At 46.2% G+C, this 12,666-nt stretch overlaps 1 protein-coding gene across 3 annotated transcripts in view; it reads right to left on the minus strand.

Moving 5' to 3' along the window:
* The window catches only part of KAT2A (lysine acetyltransferase 2A), a 152,394-nt gene that overhangs the window by 55,304 nt on the left and 84,424 nt on the right, over window positions 1-12,666 (minus strand). For all 3 annotated transcript variants that reach the window (XR_010243745.1, XM_063959420.1, XM_063959419.1), the window contains exon 13: window positions 116-259. Coding sequence is in view for 2 of the 3 variants with exons in the window: in XM_063959420.1 (XP_063815490.1) it covers window positions 116-259 (144 nt within the window). In the remaining variant the exon portion in view is untranslated. The remainder of the gene's footprint in view (window positions 1-115; window positions 260-12,666) is intronic.

Here is a 12,666-nt window from a genome sequence, read left to right on the forward strand (position 1 = left end):
TAGTTTGCAAGTGAACCCTTAGTGCCAGCATCACTTCAATTACAATGTGCACTATAACTATGAATAAAGGGTATTCCAACTGCAGAAATGAAAATCATTAGCTTGATGCTCAAACCTCTTTTTGTTTCTTGATGATGTGGGAGAGCTCTGTGTAAGGGATGCGAGGGTTGAGCTCACATTCCATCAGGGTGGCACCTTCGTAATCCTTGATATAACCCAGGTATCGACTCTTTGGAACTTTGATGTCCTTTGAAAACCCCTACATGAAAAATGCGGAATAATAAAAAAGTTGGTAGAAAACAGAAATAGTTACATAAAGCAGAGAGAAACAAGGAAAGGGGAAAAAATAGGATTTTAATACCTACCGGTAAATCCTTTTCTCTTAGTCCGTAGAGGATGCTGGGGATGCTTCAAGAACCATGGGGTATAGACGGGATCCGCAGGAGACATGGGCACTTTAAGACTTTAAAAGGGGTGTGAACTGGCTCATCCCTCTATGCCCCTCCTCCAGACTCCAGTTATAGGAACTGTGCCCAGGGAGACGGACATTTCGAGGAAATAATTTATTGTTAAACCACGGTGAGCATTTTACCAGCTCAAACCTCCAGTAGGTCGCAGAACGTGGCATTCAATAGAACACCAGCCAACGGCATGAAGAATATGCAGCAATACGCTGACATAAAACGTAACACAATCTGTGTGTGTAAACACAACCAGTAACCGCATAACGCATGTTATGGCCTGAATAACGTCAGCAACAGGCTGACTTAACCACAACACACCATGTGTGTAAACATACCCAATGACTGCAGATACAGTCCGCACTGGGACGGGCGCCCAGCATCCTCTACGGACTAAGAGAAAAGGATTTACCAGTAGGTATTAAAATCCTATTTTCTCATACGTCCTAGAGGATGTCGGGGATGCTTCAAGAACCATGGGGTTTATACCAAAACTCTAGAACGGGCGGGAGAGTGCGGATGACTCTGCAGCACCGATTGACCTAACAAGAGGTCCTCATCAGCCAGGGTATCAAACTTGTAAAACTTCGCAAAAGGTGTTTGAACCCGACCAAGTAGCAACTCGGCAGATTTGTAATGCCTTGATCCGCCGGGCAGCCGCCCAGGATGAGCCCACCTTTCTGGTCGAATGGGCCTTCACCGATTTTGGCAACGGCAAACCTGCCGTAGAATGAGCCTGCTGAATCGTATTACAGATTCAGCGTGCAATAGTCTGCTTGGAAGCAGGAGCCCCAATCTTGTTGGGAGCCCACAGGACAAACAGAGCCTCTGTTTTCCTAATCTGAGCCGTTCTGGCGACAGATTTACAAAGCTCTGACCACATTGAGAGACTTCGATTCCGCCAAGGCGTCAGTAGCCACTGGCACCACAACAGGCTGGTTTACGTGAAACGATGAAACCACTTTTGGCAGAAATTGCTGACGAGTTCTCAACTACGCTCTACCTGCATGGAAGATTAAATAGGGGCATTTGTGAGACAAAGCCGCCAATTCAGACACCCGCCTTGTGGATGCCAAGGCCAACAGCATGACCACTTTCCAAGTAAGGAATTCAACTCAACCTTAAGTAAAGGTTTGAACCAATGAGAATTGCAGGAACTGCAGCACCACATTAAGATCCCATGGTGCCACTAGGGGCACAAACGGAGGTTAGGATGTGCAGCACGCCCTTCACGAAGGTCTGAACTTCTGGAAGGGAGGCCAATTCTTTCTGAAAGAAAATAGATAAGGCCGAAATTTGTACTTTAACGGAGCCTAACTTTAGGCCCGCATCCACACCTGCTTGCAAAAAATGGAGCAAACGCCCCAGCTGAAATTCTTCAGTAGGAGCCTTCTTGGATTCACACCAAGACACATACTTCCTCCAAATACGGTGGTAAAGCTTTGCCGTTACTTCTTTCCTAGCCTGAAGCAGTGTGGGAATGACTTCACTGGGAATACCCTTTCGGGCTAGGATAAGGCGTTCAACCGCGATGCCGTCAAACGCAGCCGCGGTAAGTCTCGATACACACACGGTCCTTGCTGTAACAGTTCCTCTCGTAGAGGAAGAGCCCAGGGATCTTCTATGATTAATTTTTGAAGATCTGGATACCAAGCCCTCCTTGGCTAGACCGGAACAATGAGGATCGCCTGAACCTTTGTTCTTCTTATGACCTTTATCACCTTCGGAAAGAGTGGAAGTGGAGGGAACACATAGACCAACTGAAACACCCACGGTGTCACAAGGGCGTCCACCGCTATTGCTTGAGGGTCCCTTGACCTGGAACAATATCCCTGAAGTTTCTTGTTGAGGCGAGACGCTATCATGTCTATTTGAGGAATTCCCCAAAGACTTGTCACTCTGTGAAAACCTCTTGATGAAGACCCCACTCTCCTGGATGGAGATCGTGTCTGCTGAGGAAGTCTGTTTCTCAGTTGTCTACACCCGGAATGAAGACCGCTAACCGAACGTTTACATGCCTTTCCGCCCAGCGGAAAACTTTTGTGGCTTCTGCCATTGCCGTTTTGCTATTCGTTCCGCCCTAGCGGATTACTTACGTCACTGCTGTTAAGTCGTCCGACTGAATTAAGACGGGCAGATTGCAAAGAAGAAGATGTTCCGTTGTAAATAGCTCTTAATTCCAGAATGCTTATTGCAGACAAGCTTCCCGGCTTGACCTTTTTACCCTGGAAAGACTGCTCCCCAGCCTCGGAGACTTGTATCCATGGACACCAGGATCTAATCCTGGATCCCGAATCTTCGTCCCTCTAGGAGGTGAGAACTGTGAAGCCACCACAGGAGAGATATCCTGGTCCTGCAAAATAGGATTATTTTCCGGTGCATGTGCAGGTGAAACCCGGACCACATGTCCAACTGGTCCCGCTAAAACCACTCTGGCATTTAACCTGCTCACCGAATGGCCTCATAGGCCGCAACCATCGTCATCAACGGAACGTATTGATGGGTTTACACTGTTGCAAATCTGATCTGACTCTGGATCCTCAGAGCTCTTTCCACTGGCAAAAACAAACTCTCAACAGTTCAGTAATCTAACCTTATTCCCAACTCCGACATCCGCGTCGTTGGGATCAACAGTGATTCTGGCAAGTTCAGGAGCTAACCACTGTGTTGAAGAACTGAGAGAGAAACAACGACTTGCACCACTTGTTTCTTGACCTCACCGTAGTCAGGAGAGCGTCCCAGTACAGAATAATAATGGCTTTTACTATCGAAGGAAAACCATCATACTGCCATCACTCCGGTGAACTGGCAATGACAATCCTGAATAGCAAACCCAGGTAAGCCTAACGCGGAAGAAACCGCACTTAAAACCTCTTTCTCCGTTAACAGATTGGAGATCCCTGCCCTGAGAGATTCCATCTTATAGTTCAACTTCTTAAGTAGAAATTTTTGGAATTGTTCTGACCGAGCTGTCCGGGCTCAGAAGCATGGAAAAGCTTGAATAACAGCTTTTTTTTTTTTTTATTGTGCGACAGGGACAGCAGGCTAATGTCCTGATCCTGACCCAACTCTTGTATGGCGTCGCATACTACCTCCCCGTCCAGAGGAGAATCGATAAGATCTATTTGAAAAATCAGTGAGAGGCATTATCTGGACACTCCAGTATGTCCCCCTTGGGACTCTATTCTTAACTCACTGGTCCATGTCCATTCCAGGACTGACTGAAGAGTATTAGACGTGGCCCCACCGGTGTGGGCTCCCGCAAGATAGACCCAGCGACATGCGGTGGATGTGGTAGAAACAGAGGATGATTTTTGCTTCTGCGAACTTGAAAAGACTGCTGACCTTTTACCTTTTCACCTTCCTCTACCTGCAAAGAAGGGGAAAACCGTATCCATCCGGTTGAAATGACTGCATCCTACAAAAATGCGCCACCAACCGTTGTGAGAGAACATAGCTCAAGAAGGTAGACTTACCAGTGGTATCTGCCGAGAGCAACATAAAGCCGTCCCCAATCCAGGTTTCACCTTCATAGGGAAGATACTCCAGTACTTCTCGGAGTCACCCTCAGCATTCCATTGGTGAATCCACAACGCCCTCCTAGCCGAGACCGCCATGGAATTGGCCCACGAACCCAAGAGTCCCCCATACCTCTTGTAGTCACCTGGCAGCATGCTGCAATGTTTTAGATATGACCCAACTTAAGGAGTATCCCATCTCTCCCCAGGGTAATTATATCGGATGACAAGGTAACCGACCATTTCTGAATGCAAGCACTCCCTCATGCGCATGTAATGCAAATATAATGCAAAACATAAATAAAAATATCACTTAGCTTCCTGTATACGATCCTTTGTGACAGGGCCCCGTGCACAACAGGAGTTGACTCTCACTTTAGTCTATCCAAGGCGGGAAAAGAATAAACACTCGGACCCCTCGTGAGGATTTGAAACCATCTTGTCACGGCTGACCTAGAGCTTTTCAACAGAGCGACCAGCACATGAGAAGGAATAACTTTACTTCAGCATTCATTATAATGTTTTAATAGGAATATAAACATTTAAATACACATATACACACACATCTATATATAGATATTTTATATATTTTTGTCAGGAACAGCAGGGTCCCTATGGACGTTAATACGTTCTTAATGTGTATGAAACATGTACTGAATGCCGATGTTGTGGATCTAATTAAAAAAACATCATGGTCGACATAAGAAATAGTATTCGTGTCGATATCAGGGAGTAGTAACTGGGCAAAATAAATTTTTTGCGACCCCGAGAGGTCCGAGGGAAAATAAATTATTAATAATACGCCCTCCACAAAAATTACCCCGTCTGTGTTTGAGCCACAGATCTATGCAACCGTAACATAGACATATATATTAATTATTTATTATATATATTATATATATATATATATATATATATATATATATATATATATATATATATATACATACATATACATACACACACATTATATACATATACATACACACACACACATATATATATATATATATACATATATATATATACACACACATACATACATACAGGTATAGCCTTCTGAATCATGTAAATTTTTACCCCTAGCCCCCCCCCCCCCCCCCCGTTTTCCACTGTGCTTCGGCAGGGCCAGCGTCTGAGAAGAAAATGGCGCTGGTTAGAGCTGTGAGGGCTAAGCCACGCCCCCTTAATGGTGCGCTTCAGTCCCGCTATTTTCTATATATTTATACTGGCCCCCCGCCAGTCTGTATTTAGTGCCCAGGCACTTAATATCTCTCTTGCCAGTCTTTATCTGAGGTATACATGCTGTCCAGGGCGCCCCTCCTGCGCCCTGCACCCTTGTAGTGCCGCATGTGTGCGGGAGCAATGGCGCGCAGCGTGGTACCTCAGAGTCACAAAGTCTTCTGCAGTCACTGAAGTCTTCTGTTCTTCATTTACTCACCCAGCTTCTTTCTTCTGGCTCTGCAAGGGGGGTGACGGCGCGGCTACGGGAACGAGCAGCTAGGCGTACCAAGTGATCAGACCGCCTGGAGCTAATGGTGTCCAGTAGCCTAAGAAGCAGAGCCTTTGAACTCACAGAAGTAAGTCTCCCTGAAAATAATAAACCTAACAAAGTCTTTTCCAAGAAACTCAGTAGAGCTCCTCAGTGTGTGACCAGTCTCTCTGGGCACAGAATCTAACTGGAGTCTGGAGGAGGGGCATAGAGTGAGGAGCCAGTTTACACCCCTTTTAAAGTCTAAAAGTGCCCATGTCTCCTGTGGATCACGTCTATAGCCCATGGTTCTTGAAGCATCCCCAGCATCCTCTAGGACGTATGAGAAATACGTAGTTATGGTAAACTTACCGTCGATAACTCAATTTCTCCTAAGTCCACAGTATCCACAGGATAAACACTGGGATATGATGTAGCGTCAGCGGATTGGCACCAAACGATCAAAAGCTTTCAGCCTCCCAGAATGCAATATGCCAGTCCCCTATATCACTGCTTCAGGAAATTAAGTTGTTTTCCAAAGCTCAAGGCAGGAGCATCATAGAGAGCCCTAATCAGGCGAGAAGAACACACATGCACACACTTCCGTACAAGAAGGAAGAGGTTAGTAAGTGTAAGGATCCTCAAATCAGGTGCGTCATGGTGGGATCCCTCTGGATACTGTGGACTTAGGAGAAAGTTATCGCCGGTAAATCTACCATAACTATGTATTTCTCCTGCAGGGTCCACAGATTATCCACAGGATAAACATTGGTATGTCCCAAAGCAATTTTAGTGGAGGGGACGCTCCCGATTGGACAGGAGAATCCTTCGCCCGAATGCAGCGTCCTGAGAGGCAAAGGTATCAAAGACATAATGTCTAATGAATGTGTTAATGGAAGACCATGTGGCTGCCTTACATATCTGTTCAGCTTAGTAGAGTAGAGTGAGCAGAGACATTATCCGGAATAGGGAGATCAGCTTGAGAATATACTTCTGAAATCCGAAGCCACCTCGCCAGTGTCCGCTTGTCAGCAGGCCATCCTCTCTTGTGAAATCCGTATCACTGGCACGATCCACGTAGTGCCTTAAAGCATAGACTACATCCAATGCATCTGCCGCAGAAAGGTCCGGCCCTTGGAAAGCCAGGACTACAATATCTTCGTTAAGGTGGAATTTAGACACCACCTGATGCACTGGAGGATGATCTTGCATTGACATCTAGAGAGCAAAAATCCCTTTTCCTTATCCGTAACATCATTTAAATGATGTTGAAGGCAGAGGCAATGTAGATTTTCGCAGCAATTGAATGACATGCGTATCTATTTTGGGAGCCACCTCCCTTTTTAAACAGTCTCCAGCTGGAGGAGAATGGGAATTCCATTTCTTTGGAATTCTAAACTTCTTACTGGGTGTTACCCAAGCCTCTTACATAATCTCAGTCAGCTGTTCTAGCCCCGGAAATTCAGTCCTGACTGTTTTGGGACGTTTAAAAACAGGTGCCTTGGATTTTAACAAAGGCTCTGCTGCCTCCTCTAAGGATAGAATGGCTTTCATAGCAATAATTAGCTCAGGAATATCCACTGAGCTGGGACCTTCATCCTTATTGCTGTATGCAGACCCAGAATGCGAGGAGTCCTCATCCTCCGAAGAGTCCCCATCTGAAACATGTGTAGACTGTGAAGATGTTGTTTTAGGTCTGTGTGATCTACTTTCCACAGACCTTTCAGCCTGTTTTTGTTGAAAGGCTGCAGCTTCCTGGACTGGATGTAATAACCCCCAGGGGGAATGTTGCATGTAAGGGTTAACAGGGTAACCAATCCCTGGTATAGGAGCTGGCATTATGCGCTCAGCTATATTGGATAAAGACTGTGCAAAAGCAGCCCATAGGGGTTCAACTTGAACCTGTGCCTGCCTTGGGATTATACAGGAGGCTTTGGTGAAAGCTAAAACACTTTGCGCACAATCCATTTTGAACCAGATCCTGAGAGGTTATGCCAGCTTTGAAGGACAAACATGAAATCAGTGTTGGCGCTGCTGTGGAGAGTGTATCCTCCTCATCCTTGCCTCTCTTAGACATGATAAACAAATCACACACCTGTACATTGTTAACTACACAATTTCTGACTGAAATCACTTTACAACTTGTTAAAGTGACATACTATCCGATCCCTCCCTGCCTTGCACCAGCATTGAGGATCGGTATATACATGGAAACTGACAAGAATAGTAAAGTCAGCAATCACACTAGCAATCAGTCACAAGTTATACATTAGTATAATAAGCAATATGAGCACATATTCAACTACAGATACATTTAAAGTATGTAGGAGAAACATATTACTTCATTACCTTATATAGGAATTTAAACGTATTCAGTCGCACAGTGAAATAAAACAGCAGCAACAGTTTACAGTATAGTGTACACCAGAGGCATGCGGTGAACTAAATGGCTCAGGAGGCACTGGCTTGCACCAGACCTAGATTTACACACAACATATGAGCCAAAGGATACATCTGGGCATTATACAAAGGTGCAGCAGTATAAACTCCTGGAAATTTGGGGAGTTTTGATCAGAGATGTGCAGCACTGCCTCACCTGCCATAGACTTTTTACTCCACAGTTTTGGCTATAAAACCAGTAGAATAATGCAAAGAAGATATTTCAAACATATTCTTTGTATTTTTCATATGCTTTATACAGTCAAAACTCTGGCACAAACGTTAGAATGACAGGAAAGGCTCTGTCTCACCTCACTGCACGTCACTGGTGTACACAAACGCCCAGTGAACCCACAGTAAACACAGACACCCAAGTGAACACCGACGCACCAGTCACACAGCTGTCTATGCTGCGACTGGGTCCTTTAGATACACAGCGTCTCAGACGAAAGCAGGGAATCCGTTCATGGCGGGAAACTCGGGTGGAAACTAGTCATGAACCAGGGGGAGGGGCGACCAGGGGAGCGTCTAACACCCCACTGCTGATATCAACCTTAGGGATCGTGGCCTCACACTAATCCCTGGAGCCTATCACTGATGCATTCCTTCCCGAAAACAGTGCGCTTGTGTCTTGCGTCTCCCCCGCTAAGCGGAACCGACGCCTTACCTTCTCCCCGTGCTCCGGCCACGTCAGCTGAAATTACCAGTACATCCTACACAGACGCCCACCGAAACAGCACTGTACATGTGGGTAAGTGATGTCGCGACATGGCGGAGAGTTGTTGGAGCGAATCTAAGGTGCGTGTAAGACGCTTTTTCGAAAACACGCAAAAAAAAACGGGAAAAAAACCCCGTAAGACTATAAAAATAAATTAAACAACAAGCTTATGGCTGCCAAAATCACAAGCCCAAAGATCGTGGTCCGGCTCTTGCCGCACCAAAAAAAACAACTGGATTGCCTGAGCCAGGAATATAGGGGACTGGCCTGTTGCATTCCGGGAGGCCGAAAGCTTTTGATCGTTGGTGCCAATCTGCTGACTCTACCTCATATCCCAATGTAATCCTGTGTATAATCTGTGGACTTTGCATGAGAAATATATTTTCTTCTTCCACCCACTAGGGGGCACAGGGAGTGTGTATAGCATGGAGAGGAGAGTGGGCACCAAACAGTTATTACATTTTTCCCAGCATGCTCAGACTCCTTCTCCACTATACTCCACCCCTAGCCAGCCAGTTTTAAGTTTGGTGCTGGCAGGAGAAGGCACCTGTTTCAGGGGGGCCGATTTTTAGTGGCCCCTGTTACTACTTCATTTTACTTTTATTTTTAATTGAGTTAGCAGTGAAGGGCGTCTTCTCCAATGACCCCAGCACCAGCAACTTCTGCCGCGGGTCCTTAGGAGGACAGCACACATCTCCCTGAGCCCACAGACGGACACGCAGGGGGACAGGTCAGCGCGGTTCCCTACTTGCGGATTTACACCGTATGTGAGATAGACCATTGGTGGTGCTGGCAGTGGAGGCTGCAGTTCTGCCTGCACCACCCACTAGACCACCCGGGAAGAGCTGGCAACAGGTAACTGCTAAAAGGCGGGGGCAGCCATTTATCCCAAGCTCCAGGCCACAGGAGGGGGGGAGAGGGGGGGGGAGAAATAAAAAAATCAGTCTGTTAGCCACTCCACCTGTTGGAGCGCTCCCTGCCTACAGACAGCCTGACACAGGGTGATAGAACTCTCCTTCCTCCATAGAGACTCTCTGGGCAGCCATTTTCGATATTTGCCACAGTATTCTCCGGAGACTAATTGTGCCTGTCTCCCTGTATACCGCTATCTAGTCAGCCAGGTAATACTTTTAACTCCTTCCTGCCTGTCGTGGCTGGTTTGTTGAGCACTATTTACCCATTGCTTTATAAAAATAAAATGTATGCATGTATTGTTATATACACACATACATATAGATGTTTCACATATGCTTATTACCTTCTTGGTCAGTCCCAGATGTAATTCCCCAGAGTTATATAGAGCCGTGCTATGGCTCAGTTGAACCTACCATCTCCTCAGGTCCCGACTCACAATGACTCAGGAATCTATCACAGGACTCTGCCCAGCTTTCACAGCAATGCAGAGTGAGATTCTTTTGGCCTATGACTACACTCAGGAACCAGCATTACCCATTATTACAGGTAATAGCTAACCAGCTTGCAGCTCCCGGGTTAGCTTCCCCTGCTAGTATATCTCCAGGGGATAATGGCTTGCCAGCTTACTTCCTACTTAAGTCCATCTACCATAGGTAGGGGATCTACGCAGCAGTTGGCACAGCTGTCTGCACCATTCCTACAAAGACAACATGGATTGCGCTTGCTAGATGCAGGTCCCTCGCAGGTTGAAATTACTGTAAAGCACAGTGCTCCTCATGCTTTCCACCTAGCCAGAGATTGTGGTGTGCAGCTCTTCTACACCTCTTCGTTGACGCTCTTCTGCGACTGCCTCTATGGCCTGATCTCATGTCTTAGGGCCTGTACTGTCATTGGATTTGGTTGCCCCCCTTTGACGTTGTGGCTCTTCAGTAATCTGTCTTTTCAGTAAAATTATTTTCTCTGATGGTCACTTGGACCAGGCTCACTGCCCGAAAGCCTGGTTAGGCTAGAATCCATCACCACGTTTGGTGGACATACTTGGGTGTGGTGGTTCGTGAGAGGCTTCATCCCCATGTCATTCCGGCGATCTCCACAACGGTACTGGTCTCCACAACGGTACTGGTCTCCATCCTATTTGTCCCATTTCAATTAAAAATTGCACTCTTATTGGACATACAATCTTTTTTTTTTTTCAGGGTGTCATACACATCCAGCTGCTGTTTGTTCTTCCAGTAGTTCTATGGAACCTGTCCTTGAGTCTTCTGGCTATCCAGCCTGCTCATTTGGAGCCCTGGGATATGTTGGATATTGTTGGCTGACGTGGAAGACTTTTTCTTAATAACCATTGTATTGGCCAGGAGGGTGTCCACCTTAAGTACCTCGTCTTAAAACTCCCCTTTTTATGATCCTCCATTCAGATCGAGGGTTCTCAGGACATGCTTAACCGAGGAGCTACCTCGGTTTCACATTAACCAGGAGATATGGTTATCATCTTTCTATAAATCAGATGTCGTCATTGGAAGTTACCTCTCTGGATTTAGGAGGGCTCTCGGAATTTGCGTGGACAGGACTCAATGTCCATATGTCAGATTTTCTTTGTCCTGTATGTTGTTTTCTAGCAGGACTGGTTGGCATCAAAACTACCTTTGGCCAGGTAGTTCCGCTTGGCTATCCACCAAGCCTACTCTGCAGTGGATCTTCCTTCCCCTATGTGAGAAAAAAAAATAACCAACCACAATGCATTCACTGTGTTAACCATAGAGTGTAAAAAATGGTGAGAGTGATACTTAAGTCCAATATAGTCTATATTCAGATGTCCAGTCGCTACAAAGTCACTCTAAAAGATGTCATACGTTCCATCCGGTCCTCACGATATTTTGTTTATATGGAAAAAAAAATAGGAGTTTAATATCTACCGGTAATTCCTTTTCTCCTAGTCCGTATAGGATACTGGGGTATTGTACTTTAGTACCATGGGGTATAGATCGGGTCCACTTGAGCCTGGCACTTTAAAACCTGTAGTGTGTGTATGTGTGTGCTGGCTCCTCCCCTCCTACCAGAGTCAGTCTAGATAAACGGTGCCTGAGGAGACGGACATAACATGAGAGAAGAAACAATACAACAGCGGTGAGGCAACAAGTCAACACACAACCATAAATGAAAGGAGGGCGCTAACCAGAACAGAGGAAAGCACCACCAACCTAACCCGGATAGCACAGCTATCCCAACAATGTAACTGGACCGCAAGCCCGGTCCAACCAAATAATTACACAGGTAAGCAGGAATGAAGCACTGAGGCGGGCGCCCAGTATCCACTATGAACTAGGAGAAAAGGAATTACCGGTAGGTATTAAATTCCTATTTTCTCTTACGTCCTAGTGGATACTGGGGTCTTGTACTTTAGTACCATGGGGAAGTCCCAAAGCTCCCAAACGGGTGGGAGAGTGCGAAGACCCCTGTAAAACTGCCTGACCAAACTGAAGGTCGTCCTTGGCCAAGGTGTCAAACCTATAGAATTTAACGAACGTGTTCGAACCAGACCAAGTAGCAGCTCGGCACAACTGAAGGGCCGATACACCCCGGGCAGCCGCCCAGGAAGATTCCGACCTCGTCGAGTGGGCCTGAATAGACGTCGGCAAGGGCAGAGCCGCCGAAGTATAGGCATTTTGAATGGTTAACCTGAGCCAGCGAGCAATAGATTGCTTAGAAGCTGGCCGACCAATCTTGGAGGCATCATAAAGGATAAACAGCGAGTCAGATTTCTTATGACGGGCCGTCCGTTTCACATAAATCCTCAGAGCCCTGACCACATCCAAGGACTCACATGAAAGGCTAACACCACTTTAGGCAAAAACTAAGGACGGGTCCTAAGTTCCGCTCTGTCTTCATGAAATATCAAATAAGGGCTCTTACAGGACAAGGCCCCCAATTCAACACATGTCTGGTAGACGCCAATGCTAATAACATCAGTCTTCCAGGTGAGAAATTTTAACTCCACCCTATGTAAGGGTTCAAACCAGTCCGATTGGAGAAAGGACAGAACAACATTGAGGTCCCACGGAGCCATGGGAGGTACAAAGGGCGGTTGCAAATTAACTCCCTTCAGGAATGTTTGAACTTCAGGCAACACAGCAAGAGATCTGA

The sequence above is a fragment of the Pseudophryne corroboree genome, chromosome 3 (assembly GCF_028390025.1).
Source record: "Pseudophryne corroboree isolate aPseCor3 chromosome 3, aPseCor3.hap2, whole genome shotgun sequence".
Classification (NCBI taxonomy): domain Eukaryota; kingdom Metazoa; phylum Chordata; class Amphibia; order Anura; family Myobatrachidae; genus Pseudophryne; species Pseudophryne corroboree.